This window comes from Chiloscyllium plagiosum, unplaced genomic scaffold (assembly GCF_037043375.1).
Source record: "Chiloscyllium plagiosum isolate Xiang-an unplaced genomic scaffold, Cpla_swu_hap1 HiC_scaffold_6, whole genome shotgun sequence".
NCBI lineage: Eukaryota > Metazoa > Chordata > Chondrichthyes > Orectolobiformes > Hemiscylliidae > Chiloscyllium > Chiloscyllium plagiosum.
In genome coordinates, this window is record NW_028270144.1 from 78148243 (window position 1) to 78162319 (window position 14077).

The 14077-nt window shown below is 37.7% G+C and overlaps 1 protein-coding gene across 3 annotated transcripts in view; it reads left to right on the plus strand.

Moving 5' to 3' along the window:
• The window catches only part of dync2h1 (dynein cytoplasmic 2 heavy chain 1), a 565214-nt gene that overhangs the window by 214833 nt on the left and 336304 nt on the right, over positions 1–14077 (plus strand). For all 3 annotated transcript variants that reach the window (XM_043691805.2, XM_043691808.2, XM_043691806.2), the window contains exons 53-55: positions 1987–2129; positions 7171–7243; positions 11493–11647. In XM_043691805.2, the coding sequence (XP_043547740.2) occupies positions 1987–2129; positions 7171–7243; positions 11493–11647 (371 nt within the window). The remainder of the gene's footprint in view (positions 1–1986; positions 2130–7170; positions 7244–11492; positions 11648–14077) is intronic.

A 14077-nucleotide genomic window follows, 5' to 3' on the forward strand; every position in this document is an offset into this window, starting at 1 on the left:
CTAATCAGAAGGATGCTGGGAAACTTGAAAGGGTTCAGAAAAGATTTACAAGGATATTGCCAGGGTTGGAGGGTTAGAGATATAGGAAGAGGCTGAATAGGTTGGGACAGCTTTGCCTGGAGCATTGGACACTGAGAGGTGACCTTATACAGTAGAGGTTTACAAAATCATGAGGGGCATGGATAGGGTAAATAGACAAGGTCTTTCCCTGGGATGGGGGAGTCCAGAACTAGAAAGCATAGGTTTAGGGTGAGAATGGAAAGATTTAAAAGGGACCTAAGGGGCAACGTTTTCATGCAGAGGGTGCTGCGTGTATGGAATGAACTGCCAGAGGAAGTGGTGGAGGCTGGTATAATTGCAACGTTTAAAAGGCATTTAGATGGGTATATGAATAGGAAGGGTTTAGAGGAATAGGGCCAAGTGCTGGCAAATGGGACTAGATTAGATTGTGATATCTGGTTGGCATGGACGAAGGGTCTGTTTCCATGCTGTACATCTCTGTGACTCTATGACACTAAGTCAGATTCCAGAATGAAACCTGGCTTGATGGATCATATTATTTCTTAGCTTAATATGGTGTACTTTTACTGAACATCAACACAAGGCTGCAGATGTATTTTAATAATAAAACATGTCTATTGCACATGCTAAAAATGTCTACATATAGCACTGTTTGTTGGGCGCTCCTCTGTATCAGGAATTTAACATCAACACTTAAGGGAAGGTGTTATTACAGTGCAACGTGTTTACATTGTGATTAAGTTCTGCACTTATCTTTCTTTTATACATGGGGGTCACTTAGCTCAGTTGGTTGGATGCATGGTTTGCAATGCACTTTAATGTGTAACTGTGTGAGTTCAATTCCTGCAGTGGCTGAGGTTATCATGACCGACTCTCCATCTCCACATCTCCCCTCGCTGGAGGAATGCTGACCCTCATGTTAAACCATCACCAATTGTTTCTGTCTAATGAGAGAGTAGTCCCATGGTCTGGTGGGACTATGGTGACTTTATCTTTACCTTACTGAGCAAACCAGCAATCTATGACCACTATCATTCTTGAAATAGAAGGCCTGATTAACAAAAATGAAGAATTGTAATAATTTTGAAACTTAGTGGGATTTGATGACCCACCATGTCATTAGTGTCTGAAGGATCTGTCTTGATTGTATTTGTCATTTAATGTTCTCAAGATATTTGATCATTATCTCTGACCCATTTTTACCATATCCTAATTCTGAGTGTAAGAAATTGGTTGCACATGGTATTATTGTTTGTTCAGAACTCTGAAATCTTTTCACTTTATTTTCTTACTAAGTACCTTGGATCTCGCTCTTTGCCTACTTTAAAAGTAAATAATTTCTCGCTAGATTGCAATGCAAATGTTGTGCTCTGGTCAGGGACTGTAATAGCCTTACAATATCCATTCAAGATGTGGGTACACAAATTTATAATAGAAATGTGAAAGTAAGGGCTTATTGTATAATTTTAAGGACAGACTTGCACTGGAGCATTTTGACGCCATGACAACTTTCCGTAACCCTACTTTACATGAATACTATTCTTGGTCTTGATACTGCATTGAAACTTAATAAGTGATCACTTAGTTGATAAAAATCAAAGTATCAAACTCCATTTTGGGGTACACATTTTTTCACAGCTGGTGCAAAGTGCGTTGTATCAAATTATCCACTTGTTGTACTGAATAACCACTTCTTGCATTCAGTTTTATTGCAGTCAGAAGAAGTAAATATCGTTTAGAGTACTATAAGTATGATTGGTTGAATCGAATTTCTACCTCATGATAGTAAAGTGGGAACTGAATAAAATCCCCTACTCATCCAATCTGTGTCACCCAAAAACTATTAATAGTTTTGTCTTTAAGTATGCAGTATTAGGAGATAATAGTTATCATTCTATTTAATATTCCTGCTGTTATTAATGTTATTTGAAAATAAACGAAAGTACTTTTTTTTTAAAAATATAGGAATACAGCAGAATTTGCACGTTGTTCTTATAATGGACTGCACCAACTCCAATTTTACAATTAATTGTGAAAGTAACCCAGCTTTTTACAAGAAATGTTCTGTGCAGTGGATGGAAGGCTGGTCTAATAGCAGCATGAAGAAAGTAAGTTGAAAACCTCAACACTATTCACACTGTTCCTATAAATATCCAGCTCTGGTTAGTCTCCCAAGATTCCTTTTGAAGGCATGATAGAACCTTTTAGATGGGTTCTATCCTCAGAGGAAAACATAATTAGGAACAGTTTTCATATTAATTTGCTGAATATGTAAATCCATGTGGAAAAAAGAATCAAATAATTTATGTTTGATGCCTTTGGGTCTGGTTAGCTCAGCTGGCTTGACAGTTACTTTATACATTATATTAGTGCTAACAGCATTGGGCTCAATGAGGTTGATTTGGGACTTACCTCCTTGGCTACTTCTGGTAAAAAAATAATCCTGGAACTTTGCTGTGGTTCTGTAATGAAGAAAAAAATAATAAACAAACCGAGAGAATGCTGGAGTAACTCAGCAGGTCTGGCAGCATACGTAGAGAAACCATTAGTATTTGAGCCTGATGTAACTTCTGAAAGATGTTGGAATATGGTTTTTAATGTGTACTTTTGACAGAGGCAAAGGAGGAGCAAGAGGGCAGATGGTGTAGTGGAAAAATCTAAAGGGTTGTTAATGGTGGTGAAAGAGAAAAACAATGAACAATGGGTGTAAAGTGTGAATGGAAGGAATGGGTCCTCTTTAATGAGAGCAAAGTAAACCATGCAGACCAGACTTGTCTATGTGTGTGTGGGAAGGAGTGGAACGTGGGTGAGCAGGAGTGTTAGAAGTGGGGAGGTGGGGAGAGGGTTTTAAGAAAAATGGAGAATAGATATATTGCAGTCAGTTTATGAAGTTATGGAATTCAGTGATAACCACTTTGAGGCGGTAAAGTGCTAAAGTGGAAAATCTTAAAAACCAAGTTTTAGTCCAACAGGTTTATTTGAAAGTATGGGCTTTCAGAGTGGCGCTCCTTTGTCAGTTAGCCAATGGGACAGGATCATAGGCTACAGAATTTATAGTAAAAATTCAAAGTGTCATACAACCGATGTGATGTATTGAACAAACCTAGATTGTTGTCGAGTCTTTAATCACTTAGAATGGGGATGCATATTTCAATTGATTACTATTTAATCCCAGAGTTTCTTTCAAGTCACAGATCCGAGATAACCTAAGGTGTCAGTAGAGGTAAGATTAGAGTCTTTCTGGGGTACAGATAGACTCTAACCTTATATCTTTAATGCTTTGTCTGAGCTGAGATGTCATCTTTTGCTTTAAGATGCTAATAAAACCTCAAGTTATCTCGGGGCTGTGACTTGAAAGAAATTCTGGGATTTACATATTAATCAATTAAAACCTGCATCCATTCTAAATGATTAAAGACTTAACATAATCTAGGTTTAGATTAGAGTGGTGCTGGAAAAGCACAGCAGGCCAGGCAGCATCCAAGGAGCAGGAAAATCAACGTTTCAGGCAAGAGCCCTTCATCAGGAATAGAGGCAGGGTGCCTGCCTCTATTCCTGATGAAGGGCTTTTGCCCGAAACATCGATTTTCCTGCTCCTCGGATGCTGCCTGACCTGTTGTGCTTTTCCAGCACCAGTCTAACCTAGACTTTGGTTTCCAGCATCTGCAGTCCTTGTTTTTACATAACAATCTAGGTTTGTTCAATACATCACATCAGTTGTATGACACTTTGATCTTTTACTATAAATGCTGTGTCCTGTGATTCTGCCCCACTAGCTATCTGATGAAAGAGCAGCACTCCAAAACTTGTACTTTCAAATAAACCTCTCGGACTCTAACCTGCTGTTGTGTGATTTTTAACTTTGTCCATCCCAGTCCAACACCAGCACCCCCTCCATCACAAGTTGAAAATGGGTGTTGTACCTTGAGTTTGCTTTCTGCTTTATTGGAACATTTCAGCAGGTCAAGGAAAGAAATGTGAGCATGATAGTGAGGTGGTTTATTGAAATAGCAAGCTGCTGGGAGACAGACAGAGGTGATCTGCAAATAGAGCAGAGGTGATCCGCAAATTGGTCACTTGCTTTAAGTTTGGTCTCATTGATGTAAAGGAAACTGCATTGTAAGCAGTGAATTCAGTAGAGTAGATTGAAATAAGAGCTGAAAAATATGTTGCTGGAACAGCGCAGCAGGTCAGGCAGCATCAAAGGAGCAGGTGAATCGACGTTTCGGGCATAAGCCCTTCTTTACATTTTTCAGCTCTGATCTCCAGCATCTGCAGTCCTCACTTTCTCCTAGATTGAAATAAGTACAAGTGAAATGCTTTCACCTGAAAGGTGTGTTCAGAGCCTTAGATAGTGAGGAGGCATGAGGTGAATGAGGAAGGATTACACCTCCTGTGATTGCATGGGAGAGTGAGGAAGTGTTAGGAGTGATGGAGGAATGGACCCAATGAACTGCTGCAATGGAGGGTAGGGGAAGATGTGCTTGACAGAGACATCTGCTGGAGGTGGCGGAAATGGTGATGGATGGTCCTTTCAAGGTGGAGACTAATGGGGTGGAAAGTATAGACAAGTTGAAAGCCTACCATTGATCTGAGACGGAGTGAGGGCAGAGTGAGGAGATGGGTCAGTCATGGTTGAAGGCCTGCCAACAGCAGTCGGGAGGATTTCTCCTTTGAGGAAAAAGGAGGTCATTCACCGGCAGCATGATGGAAAATCGAGTCATCAGAACAGATGCAACAGGCAGTGAAGCTAGGAGAATGTAATGAAACCTCATGCAGCGTGAGAGGAAGTGGAGTCAAGGTAACTGTCGGAGTTGATGGACTTGTAATAGGTATTGGTGGTCAGCTGATCTTCAGAAATGGAAACAGTGACTTCAAAGAAAGGAAGTGAAGAATCAGAGATAGACCAGGTGAAGGTGAAAATTGGCAGCAAAGCTGATGAATTTTTCCAATTTCGGACATATAATTAGTTCACAGTCTAACGCACGACAACTCTCCTGAATGCGCACATATACAGACAGACAGACACAGATAGATAAGAAATCATGGGTTTTATGGTTAGAGGGAAACACAGGGAAGGCTGCTCAATGGTCCCTGTCCACAGAGTTCACTGAGATGCTCCTTTTGGCTTGCAATTACTTGTTGCTTCTCGATCTCCCTCCTCCAGGTACTTTCACTTGATTACAGGAGTTCAAGCAATTGGTTCACAATTTATAAATTCTCAGACTTATTGCGTAAAAGCAATAATTTCCAGCAATTAGTGAAGGAAGGTAAACTGGCTTTCTTGTTGAACAAACAACAATGTAAATAGCATTCACTATAAGTGCTTGTAAATTGTTTTCAACAAGTGCAGCAATCCCTTCTACAATCTTTCTTTTTCTCATTTCAGTACACAATCAAAAATCCAGAAGGTAAAAATACAAAAAGATGTTGAGAGACTCCACATGGCTATTAGTATAGAAAAAACAATTGCCCCTGTAAGATAAGAAAAGCAAAGTGCTGCATTAGTTTCACAGTTCAGAACAGACATTGTTAAGGCATGGGTTAAATATAACTGGAGATAGTTTCTAATCACATTGTTCAGAGATGTTGTTATACAGCTTTGGAGCAGATGGGATTTGAACCCAGGGCCTCCTGGCTGAGAGGATACTACCACTGTGTCACAAAACCCTCTGTTTAATGTCCAGAGTCACTGATTATAATGGCTGATTAGGAAGAATCATATTCTGATTATATTGGAAATCTGGTATTTGTAAACTAGTATTTCGGCGTTTGGATCCCATGATTATGATGGAGTTGGATTATACGTTGAGTGCAGGCTATCTACATCCAAGTGTAAAAGACAGGGGTGAACCCATCTCCATTTAGCTGGCATGCCCTACTTTCATTTCTCAGGCCCTTTAATTAGTATGCAGTTGGACTTCCATCTGTCTCCAGGAGGAAGTCTTGCCTATTAGAGCTTCTAGACAATTGGAAGACATCGTCTCTGCATACCAGTAATGGCAGCTGGAGCAATAGGCACGGCTGAGATTGCAGGTATGCCAAAGAGGTGACACTCCGCGATGAATCTGTACTTGTAAGTACGTTTGGGATCTTGTCTGATTCCAGTGAAGAGGTTTGGAGAATCTATTAGGGATTTTGGGTAGTGATGTGAATCTGTGAAGGGAAAAGTATCAAGAAGGTCCTTCAATTGGCACTGGAGGCCTGACAAGAGATATCCCCAGAACCCTGAAGGGTAAACCTGCCAGATTGCATGTTGAGCATGTAGCAGGATGAGATCCTTAATTTGGCATTTATTGTTCCATCTTAAAAACTTTAATTAGACCAGAGTGAGTAATTGCCCACTAATATGAGTATGGTGGAATTTTAAACACAGTTTGTGAAAAGCATAATTCAATTTTCTGCAATAATTTGCACTTATATTGAAAACAACAAGCGGAAGACAGATTTCATCCAGAAAATTGACTTTGCCCACAGTACAAATGAATCACCGTTGGTAGTTTCCACTCATTTAGAGATTTCCACTCATTTACAATCAGGAAACTGCAAGACTTAAGTTGCACTGCAACATTGTGCTTTGATTTATTTGTAAAGTTTGCAATGCAAGCTTTAACTTTTGACACAGTCTTAATTTTAAAAGAAAATCCTCTGATGTTTTAGAAAAAGTCAGATCTAGGCAGCTGAAGGCTATTTCATCAGTGGTAGAGATGGAAGTGGAATTAAGTTGTGGAACTGACATTGGGAGAAGCGAATAGCAGGTGACTGTGCAGATATTGTATTTTACACCATCACTCAAATTCCAAATTATCTGCCAGAAATCATTTCATATAAAGAATACATTAATGTCAGCAATCTGTTTCAACAGTATAATTGGTTATTTTGTCTGCAAAGAATTTACAAAGCCTTCATTAGATCTAATGGTACAACTTGTCCTTTTAAATTAAAGGTTTTAGATTCCAGTAACTATCCCTGCTGTCACTGTTTTGTGAATAAGATGATTCAATTGGTTATTCCATCATAACTGTGTTACCAGTTCTTTATCTACAGTCTTTGTTCATCTTTTACTTGCATATGCATATCTTCAAAAAGATGTGTTACGGGAAAATAGTTACAAGATTATTATATTGCAAAAATCTTATTTTTTCCTAGATTCCAGAAATGTTACTTTCACTGAACTGTGTGTCTGAGAAGAAAGAAAAAGGACGTCGGAGTTCAATTTCTGGTCTGTTCATTATTAACCTAATGTATGATATGGGTTGGAAGTTAAGTTTATGTTCATAGCAGTTCCTCTATGTCCGAATAATAATTCATATGCTTCATTTTATGTGCACTTAAACTGGAACTGGAATTGAAACTTACCAATTTATCCATTCCATGTTTCAATGTTAGGATTGATGCTGGAATTCAAAATTTAATAAATAAAATTCTTAACCCATTTACTTCAGTTAAATAACTTAATTATTGAACGATGAACAATAATAGAATTAGTTCAACTTTGTTACACCTTCATCACCAATCAAGTTGCATTGTGATGTATATATTGGATTCTTTCACTTTCAAAACTTGCATTTTTGCATCAAGACATGTGCTCCTAACTTTTTACACCACTTTTGTTTAAACTGAACTGATTTATGGAAAATCACAGCTTTGCACCAATGTGGTTGAATGCTTCTGCAGTATTGTTTTATCAAAATCATTTCGTTTTGTACTGTTTCAGTACGTTAGAACTGAAAAGACTGTGTTATTCTATAACAAAAGAAGGAGTAGCATCATATTTGAATTAAAATCTTAACATTTTAGCATGATTTCTCAGTGCAACTGTCATTCCTGAAATATTTTATGACATTGATACTTTGTTCTATTTGTCAGTCTTCAAAATTATGGAACAATAAATGATGTTATTTAATTAAATTGATTGATATGGCCAAACACAGAAGATAAATGCATTAATATAGCTATTGATGCATTTTGGTTTCAAAACATCTTTACTAATTCATCGTTCAATAAATCAGTAGTTATAAACAATTGATGGTATGATACTTGAGTACAGCTGAAAAACTGCACATTTTATTGAAGCTTTTCTTATACTTAGGACAATTGTATTGGACAGTTCATATAGACATTTTCTCTCCTACATTAATAGGAGAGAAAATAAATACTACTTAAGACTCCTCTTTTCGAATAGCAATTTTTCCTCATAATTTAAAGTCTACCTTTATGGCCACATCCTTGTATATCTTCTCTGTAATCCTTTGGTGTGATCATATGCTTCTTGTAATATGTGGCCACACACAGTTCGCAGTTGTCTAGCTGTGGCCTAACCAGTGTTTCATACAGATCAAGCCTAATCTCTCTGTTCATATTCTGTAGCTTGGCTAATCAAGGAAACGGAGCTGTAAACCGCTTTAACCATCTCACCTCTGTTATGCTGGCTCTCGAGGCTTATGGATATATGCTCCTAGATCCTCCTTTACTTTGGAATCCTAGCATTTACTGTCTATTCTTTTGCTTTGCTTGCCCTCCCCAAATCCATTATCTTCCACCACTGTGAATGTAATTTACTTTGCCACTTTTTTGGCCCATCGGACCTAATCTTTGTTGCTTCATTATTCAGTAAGAAATGCATGTCGCCATCATTAACTTTAATTGGGTGGGCAAAGATCTGACAGGTGGAATACAATGTTAATAAATGTGAGGTCATACATTTTGGTAGGAGTAACAATAAAAAGGACTTTTATTTGAATGGTAAGAAGTTACAGCATACTGGGTGTCCTTGTGCATGAATCTCAGAAAGTTGGTCTGCAGGTACAACAGGTAATTAGGAAGACAAATGAAATGTTATCCTTCATTGCTAACGGGATTGAGTTTAAAAGCAGGAAGATTATATTGCAGCTGTATAGGGTGCTGGTGAGGCCATACCTTAAGCACTGCATGTAGTTTTGGTCCTTGAGAAAGGATGTACTGGCACTGGAGGGATGCAGAGGAGGTTCATTAGTTGATTCCGGAGTTGACGGGGTTGGCTTATGAGGAGACACTGATTGGGATTATGTGCATTAGAATTTAGGAGAATGAGGGGTATCTTATAGAAATGTATAAAATATGAAGGGAATAGATAAGACAGATGTAGAGAGGATGTTTCCACTGGCCGATGATACTAGGACTAGAGGGCATAGCCTCAAAATTAGGGGGAGCAGATTTAGGACTGAATTGAGAAGGAACCTCTTCACCCAAAGGGTTGTGAATCTATGGAATTCCCTGCCCAATACAGTAGTTGGCATTATTTCACTAAGTGTTTTTGAGGCTAAGTTTTCTTTTGAACAATAAAGGAATTAAGAGTTACGGTGAGAGGGCGGGTAAGTAGAGCTGAGGCCATAAAAAGATCAGCACGATCTTATTGAATGGCAGAGCAGGCTCGAAGGGCCACATGGCTTACTCCTGCTCCTAGTTCTTCTGTTCATGTTCTATTGTCATTTCTCAGAGTCAATAGTTAACATTAATGTTTTTTTCTCAAAGCAAAAATAATACTGTGTAATAATAGTACACAACTATATTCAAATCAAGTTCAGGTTTATGCTGGAAGCTTGGTATGTGACCTGAATCATTGTAGTTTATTAGAACTTTCACTTCTTAGAAGAGCTGATCATTTTCATAGAGTTTTCAAAATTACAAAATTACAACTAGTACAATTTTTTTACTAATGTGAAAGTTTCAAATTGTTACATTTTAGGACTTCTTAAATGTAGACAGAATAGCCTAAATTATCGTCTCCTGTACCATAACACATCGACGATTTTGTGATTTAAGTTAAAATGAAGTAATGAATAGGCTCATTGACCTGTTCTGCAGTCTGCTGGACAATAAGGCCAGTTGCCTTGATTTCTCTGAGTACAGGAGGATCCTAAGTTGTGACTTGATGAGAAGGTGCTAGATGTTCACACCCGTGGACAATGGTGCAGGATTTGGTCTCCAAGTCTAATAATATGTTAGAAATGTTAGGTTTTATAAATGGTTATGCTTCAACTGTCTGTTTAATTCCAAGATAGAATGGAGTTGGAGAGTCTACAATATAATGATTTAGCACTTCTACCTGGATACAAAGCCTTTTAATTCACATTATTATAGAATTGAGCTTTGGGAAAGCAAAACTGTTGCGTTATTAGATTGAAGATTTTGTTAAGATAACCATAAACCTAGGCAGGAAACAGAGGCAGAAAGATGCAGCTAGGGGACCGTGAAGTGTAATTGTAGCATGGCGATTTTCAGTTATTTTAAAAGTTAAATGGAGAAACTTTAGAATATATTTTACCTGCAAAAATAATTTTTGGTCGATATTGTTTTCACTACAGTAAAATACTTAATCGTGTGCTGTGATCTTTACAGTCAGTTATTGTAATCCAGATATCTTTTTGAAAGTTATTGGTCCCGATGGTCATCGTAACAATTTAAATATATTCAGAATTGCAAGAGTAAAATTAATTTTCCATTGAGAATTTGTAATACCCTGCATGTGTAGAATATTTATCTGTTGTGTACTCCCAGCTTATGCACAGAGGCAGGAAATATCTTGGAAATGTAACAGTTCAATGGATTTAATTAGTTTATTGGATGTTCATGTAACGTAATGTAATAAAATGGAGGTTATGGTGTATTGTTGTTATAATTAAGAGGATTGTTGAGTAATGTCAAGTCTCACTTGATATATATAAAATAGTTTTGCAGTCATTGATGAAGTGATCTGTTTCAGAAATCTTGTCAAATTCTAACTAGATTCAGTGTTATTGGTGTTTTTTTCTCATTATCAATATTTCATAAGAACTTTCCTGAGTGACCTCGTCAGACTCTCTTGTTTTGATATATCTTGCTAATCTAGCACAGTGGTTGGAGTGATCTCAAGCTGGGCAGTAGCGTTTGAGCTATGCAGCTTGGAATTTGCATTTGGATATTTTAGGAAATAACATTGAAAATCTTGGTAGCTTAGACCAAATGTATTCTGGCAGAAAAACCTGAATGTTTGTGAAACTACAGTCATCTAATGCTCTGAGTTTGCCTCTGTGGGTATTCTTCAACCACGACTGGTATATATGAACCAAACATTAGGTGGAAGCTTGAACATAACAGATCTCAGAAAATTAGTTTCAGTGATGTATGGATGAATGCAGATTGGTTTCAGATTGCATGATATGTGACATGAGTTTTTTCTATATAAAGGTGTGCAATAATTCAAATCCAGTATTGATTTAAACCTATTTCAATAACAATATATTTCTTAAAACACACAAATGTGCTATCAAAAAGAGATACACTTGTATATCATGGTTGTTAAAACTTATTGCCAATGGTTGTTTTATATAAATTACTTGATTCAAGAAGGCCACAATGCATAGTTTCACTATCTAAAAAGATCTATAATCTGGTGCATATCATCTAAATGCAAATTTTACTACTTGCTGATGCTGTGCTTCCATTTGCAGGTGATGCTGATCTAACAAAATCTTTCCTGATGATTCATGAGTCTTGCAAAATATATGGAGCTACTCCACACCGATACATGATTTTCTTGAATGTGTATAACTCAATCTACAATATCAAGAAAAGTGACTTAATGAAACGGCAGAGTCATTTACAGGTACTGTACATTAATCGGAACAATAAGAGCAATAAAATTTGAATGAACTGCAATAGCAGAAATCTCCAGTTTTTTATTCTGTTTGGGATATAATTGGTTGGAATCTAACTGTTTTTCTTATTAAGGATGCTGCATGTTCTCCTGAATATACATTACAGCATTTTCAGTTTTTGTTACTTAAAGTCAATTATGAAGTAAATTTCTTTAATTCATTCATGCGATGCAAACATTATTGGTGAAACCAACATTTATTGTCCATTCTGAATTGCATTGGATAATATAGTGGTGAGTGCTGTCTTGAATGCTGCAGTTGCAGCGGGGATGCCCACAAGGCTGTTAGGAAGTTTCAGGATTTTGTCTCAATGTCTTTAAAAGAGTGACAGTAAAATTTCAAATCAGGGTGGTGTGTGATTTACAGGAATTAGCATCTGTGATACTGAGGATCTCACAAGGAGATAGATCAGCCACTTAGCACTCTGGCTGAAAATGGATGCAAATACTTCAACCTTGCTTTTCCTACTGATATGCTGGGCTCCAACCTCATCATTGATGATTGGGATATTTGTGGAACTTCCACCTTCTGTTAATTGTTTAAATGTCTGTCACCATTTACAACAAGATATGGCAGAACTGACCCTTTGGTTGTAGGATCGTTTTCCCGTCAGTTGCATGCTGGTTCTGCCATTCAGTATGCAAGAAGTCCTCCTTTGTAGCTTCACCAGATTGAATCTAATTAGGAAAGCTTGATGCTCTTGGCATTCCCTTCTGAACCAATGTTGATCTCCTGGCTTAATAATAATAATAAAGTGGAAAGTGTGGGATGACATGAAGTTACAGATCGTGATTGAATGCAAATCTGCTGCTATTGATGGTCCACAGTACCTCCATGGATGCCCAGTTTTTGAGTTGCTAGATTGTTTAAATTTATCCCATTTTAGCATGATGATAAGACCATAATAAGAAATAGGAGTAATAGGCTAATTGGCCCCTTGAGCCTGCTGTGCCATTCAGTAGGATCATGGCTAATCTGATATTCCTCACTTCCATTTTCCTGCATTTTCAGTGTAATCCTTGATTCCCCTAATCTATCAAGAACCTATCTATCTGAGCTTCAAATATACATTAAGAATCTGCTCCCACAGTTCTTTGTAGCATGGAGTTCCAAAGACTCTCAACCCTGTGAGAGAAGAAATGCTTCCTTATATCATTCTTAAATTGACACCCCTTTATTCTGAGACTATGCCTTCTGATAAAACATCCTTGCTGCATTTACCCTGTCAAGCCCCATAGGAATCTATATGTTTCAATTTGGTCACCTCTCATTCTCCTAAACTCCAAGGATTAGAGCCCCAACTTATACTACCTACGAGAAGCATTGCAGAAATTCATCAAAGATCCTGAGACAGTACCTTCCAAACCCATCTAGATGGGCAAGGCTAGCAGATATATGGGGACACCACCTTCTGTAAGTTCCCCTTCAAGTCACTCATGATCCTGACTTGGAAATGTATCATCTGTTGCTGGGTCAAAATCCTGGAATTCCCTCCCAGAGGACATTGTGGATTCACCTACAGCACATGGACAGCAGTGGTTCAAAAAGGCAGCTCACTGCTACTTTCTCAATGGTAACTAGAGATGGGCATTAAATGCTGGCCAGCCAGCAATTCCACGAATGAATAAACAAAAGCTTAAATTATAACAAAGCAGGCCAGCAACTCTACAGCTCTTGCTTTCTGGTTCAACTTAGAGCTTGACAGTTGATCTCTGCTCTCTCCAACACCTTTAGGATCTTTTCTTTCTGCTCGGGCAGCAGGCTTTACTAACTTTGGTTTCAAACATACTGAGCACCTTGGTTACTGAAAATTGCTGCTTCTTAACTCTTTCGAAACCACAGCATGATCAGTGATATTATTACATTCTGATTTGCCTGGGCGAGGAGAGGCTTATTTTTAACTGGTTTAAGAGGTGCAACATTAATCTCTAATTGGATCTTAGGAGTGATGTGCATTGACTGTTGTCACTTCTCTCTATCTCATGAGGTGTACCTTAAAGTGTCAATCCTCTTCATTATGGCTTGTTATTGTTGCTTTTACAAGTCCTTACTAAAATAAGTTGATTTGATTAGAATATGGAGATCTATGCTGGCAGGCCCCCATTGTTGATACTCTTAAGTTTATCATCTCAGTTTTCCCATAATTGATGCAAGTTCCTCATTAAATGAAACACTTGTCGCTGACTATTTGTTCTTTCTTCAGGGCCATGTGTCACTTGGCACAAATTCCTCACTAGATCAAATGCTTGATCATTTGTCTTTAGAATCTGTTAGGTGATTATTTTTGTTTCTGTGGTTCTGCATGCCCGGAATAAATTTATTTTATTAAAAAAATAAAGGATATAGTGGAAAAGATAGCTCATAGCTTCAACACTATA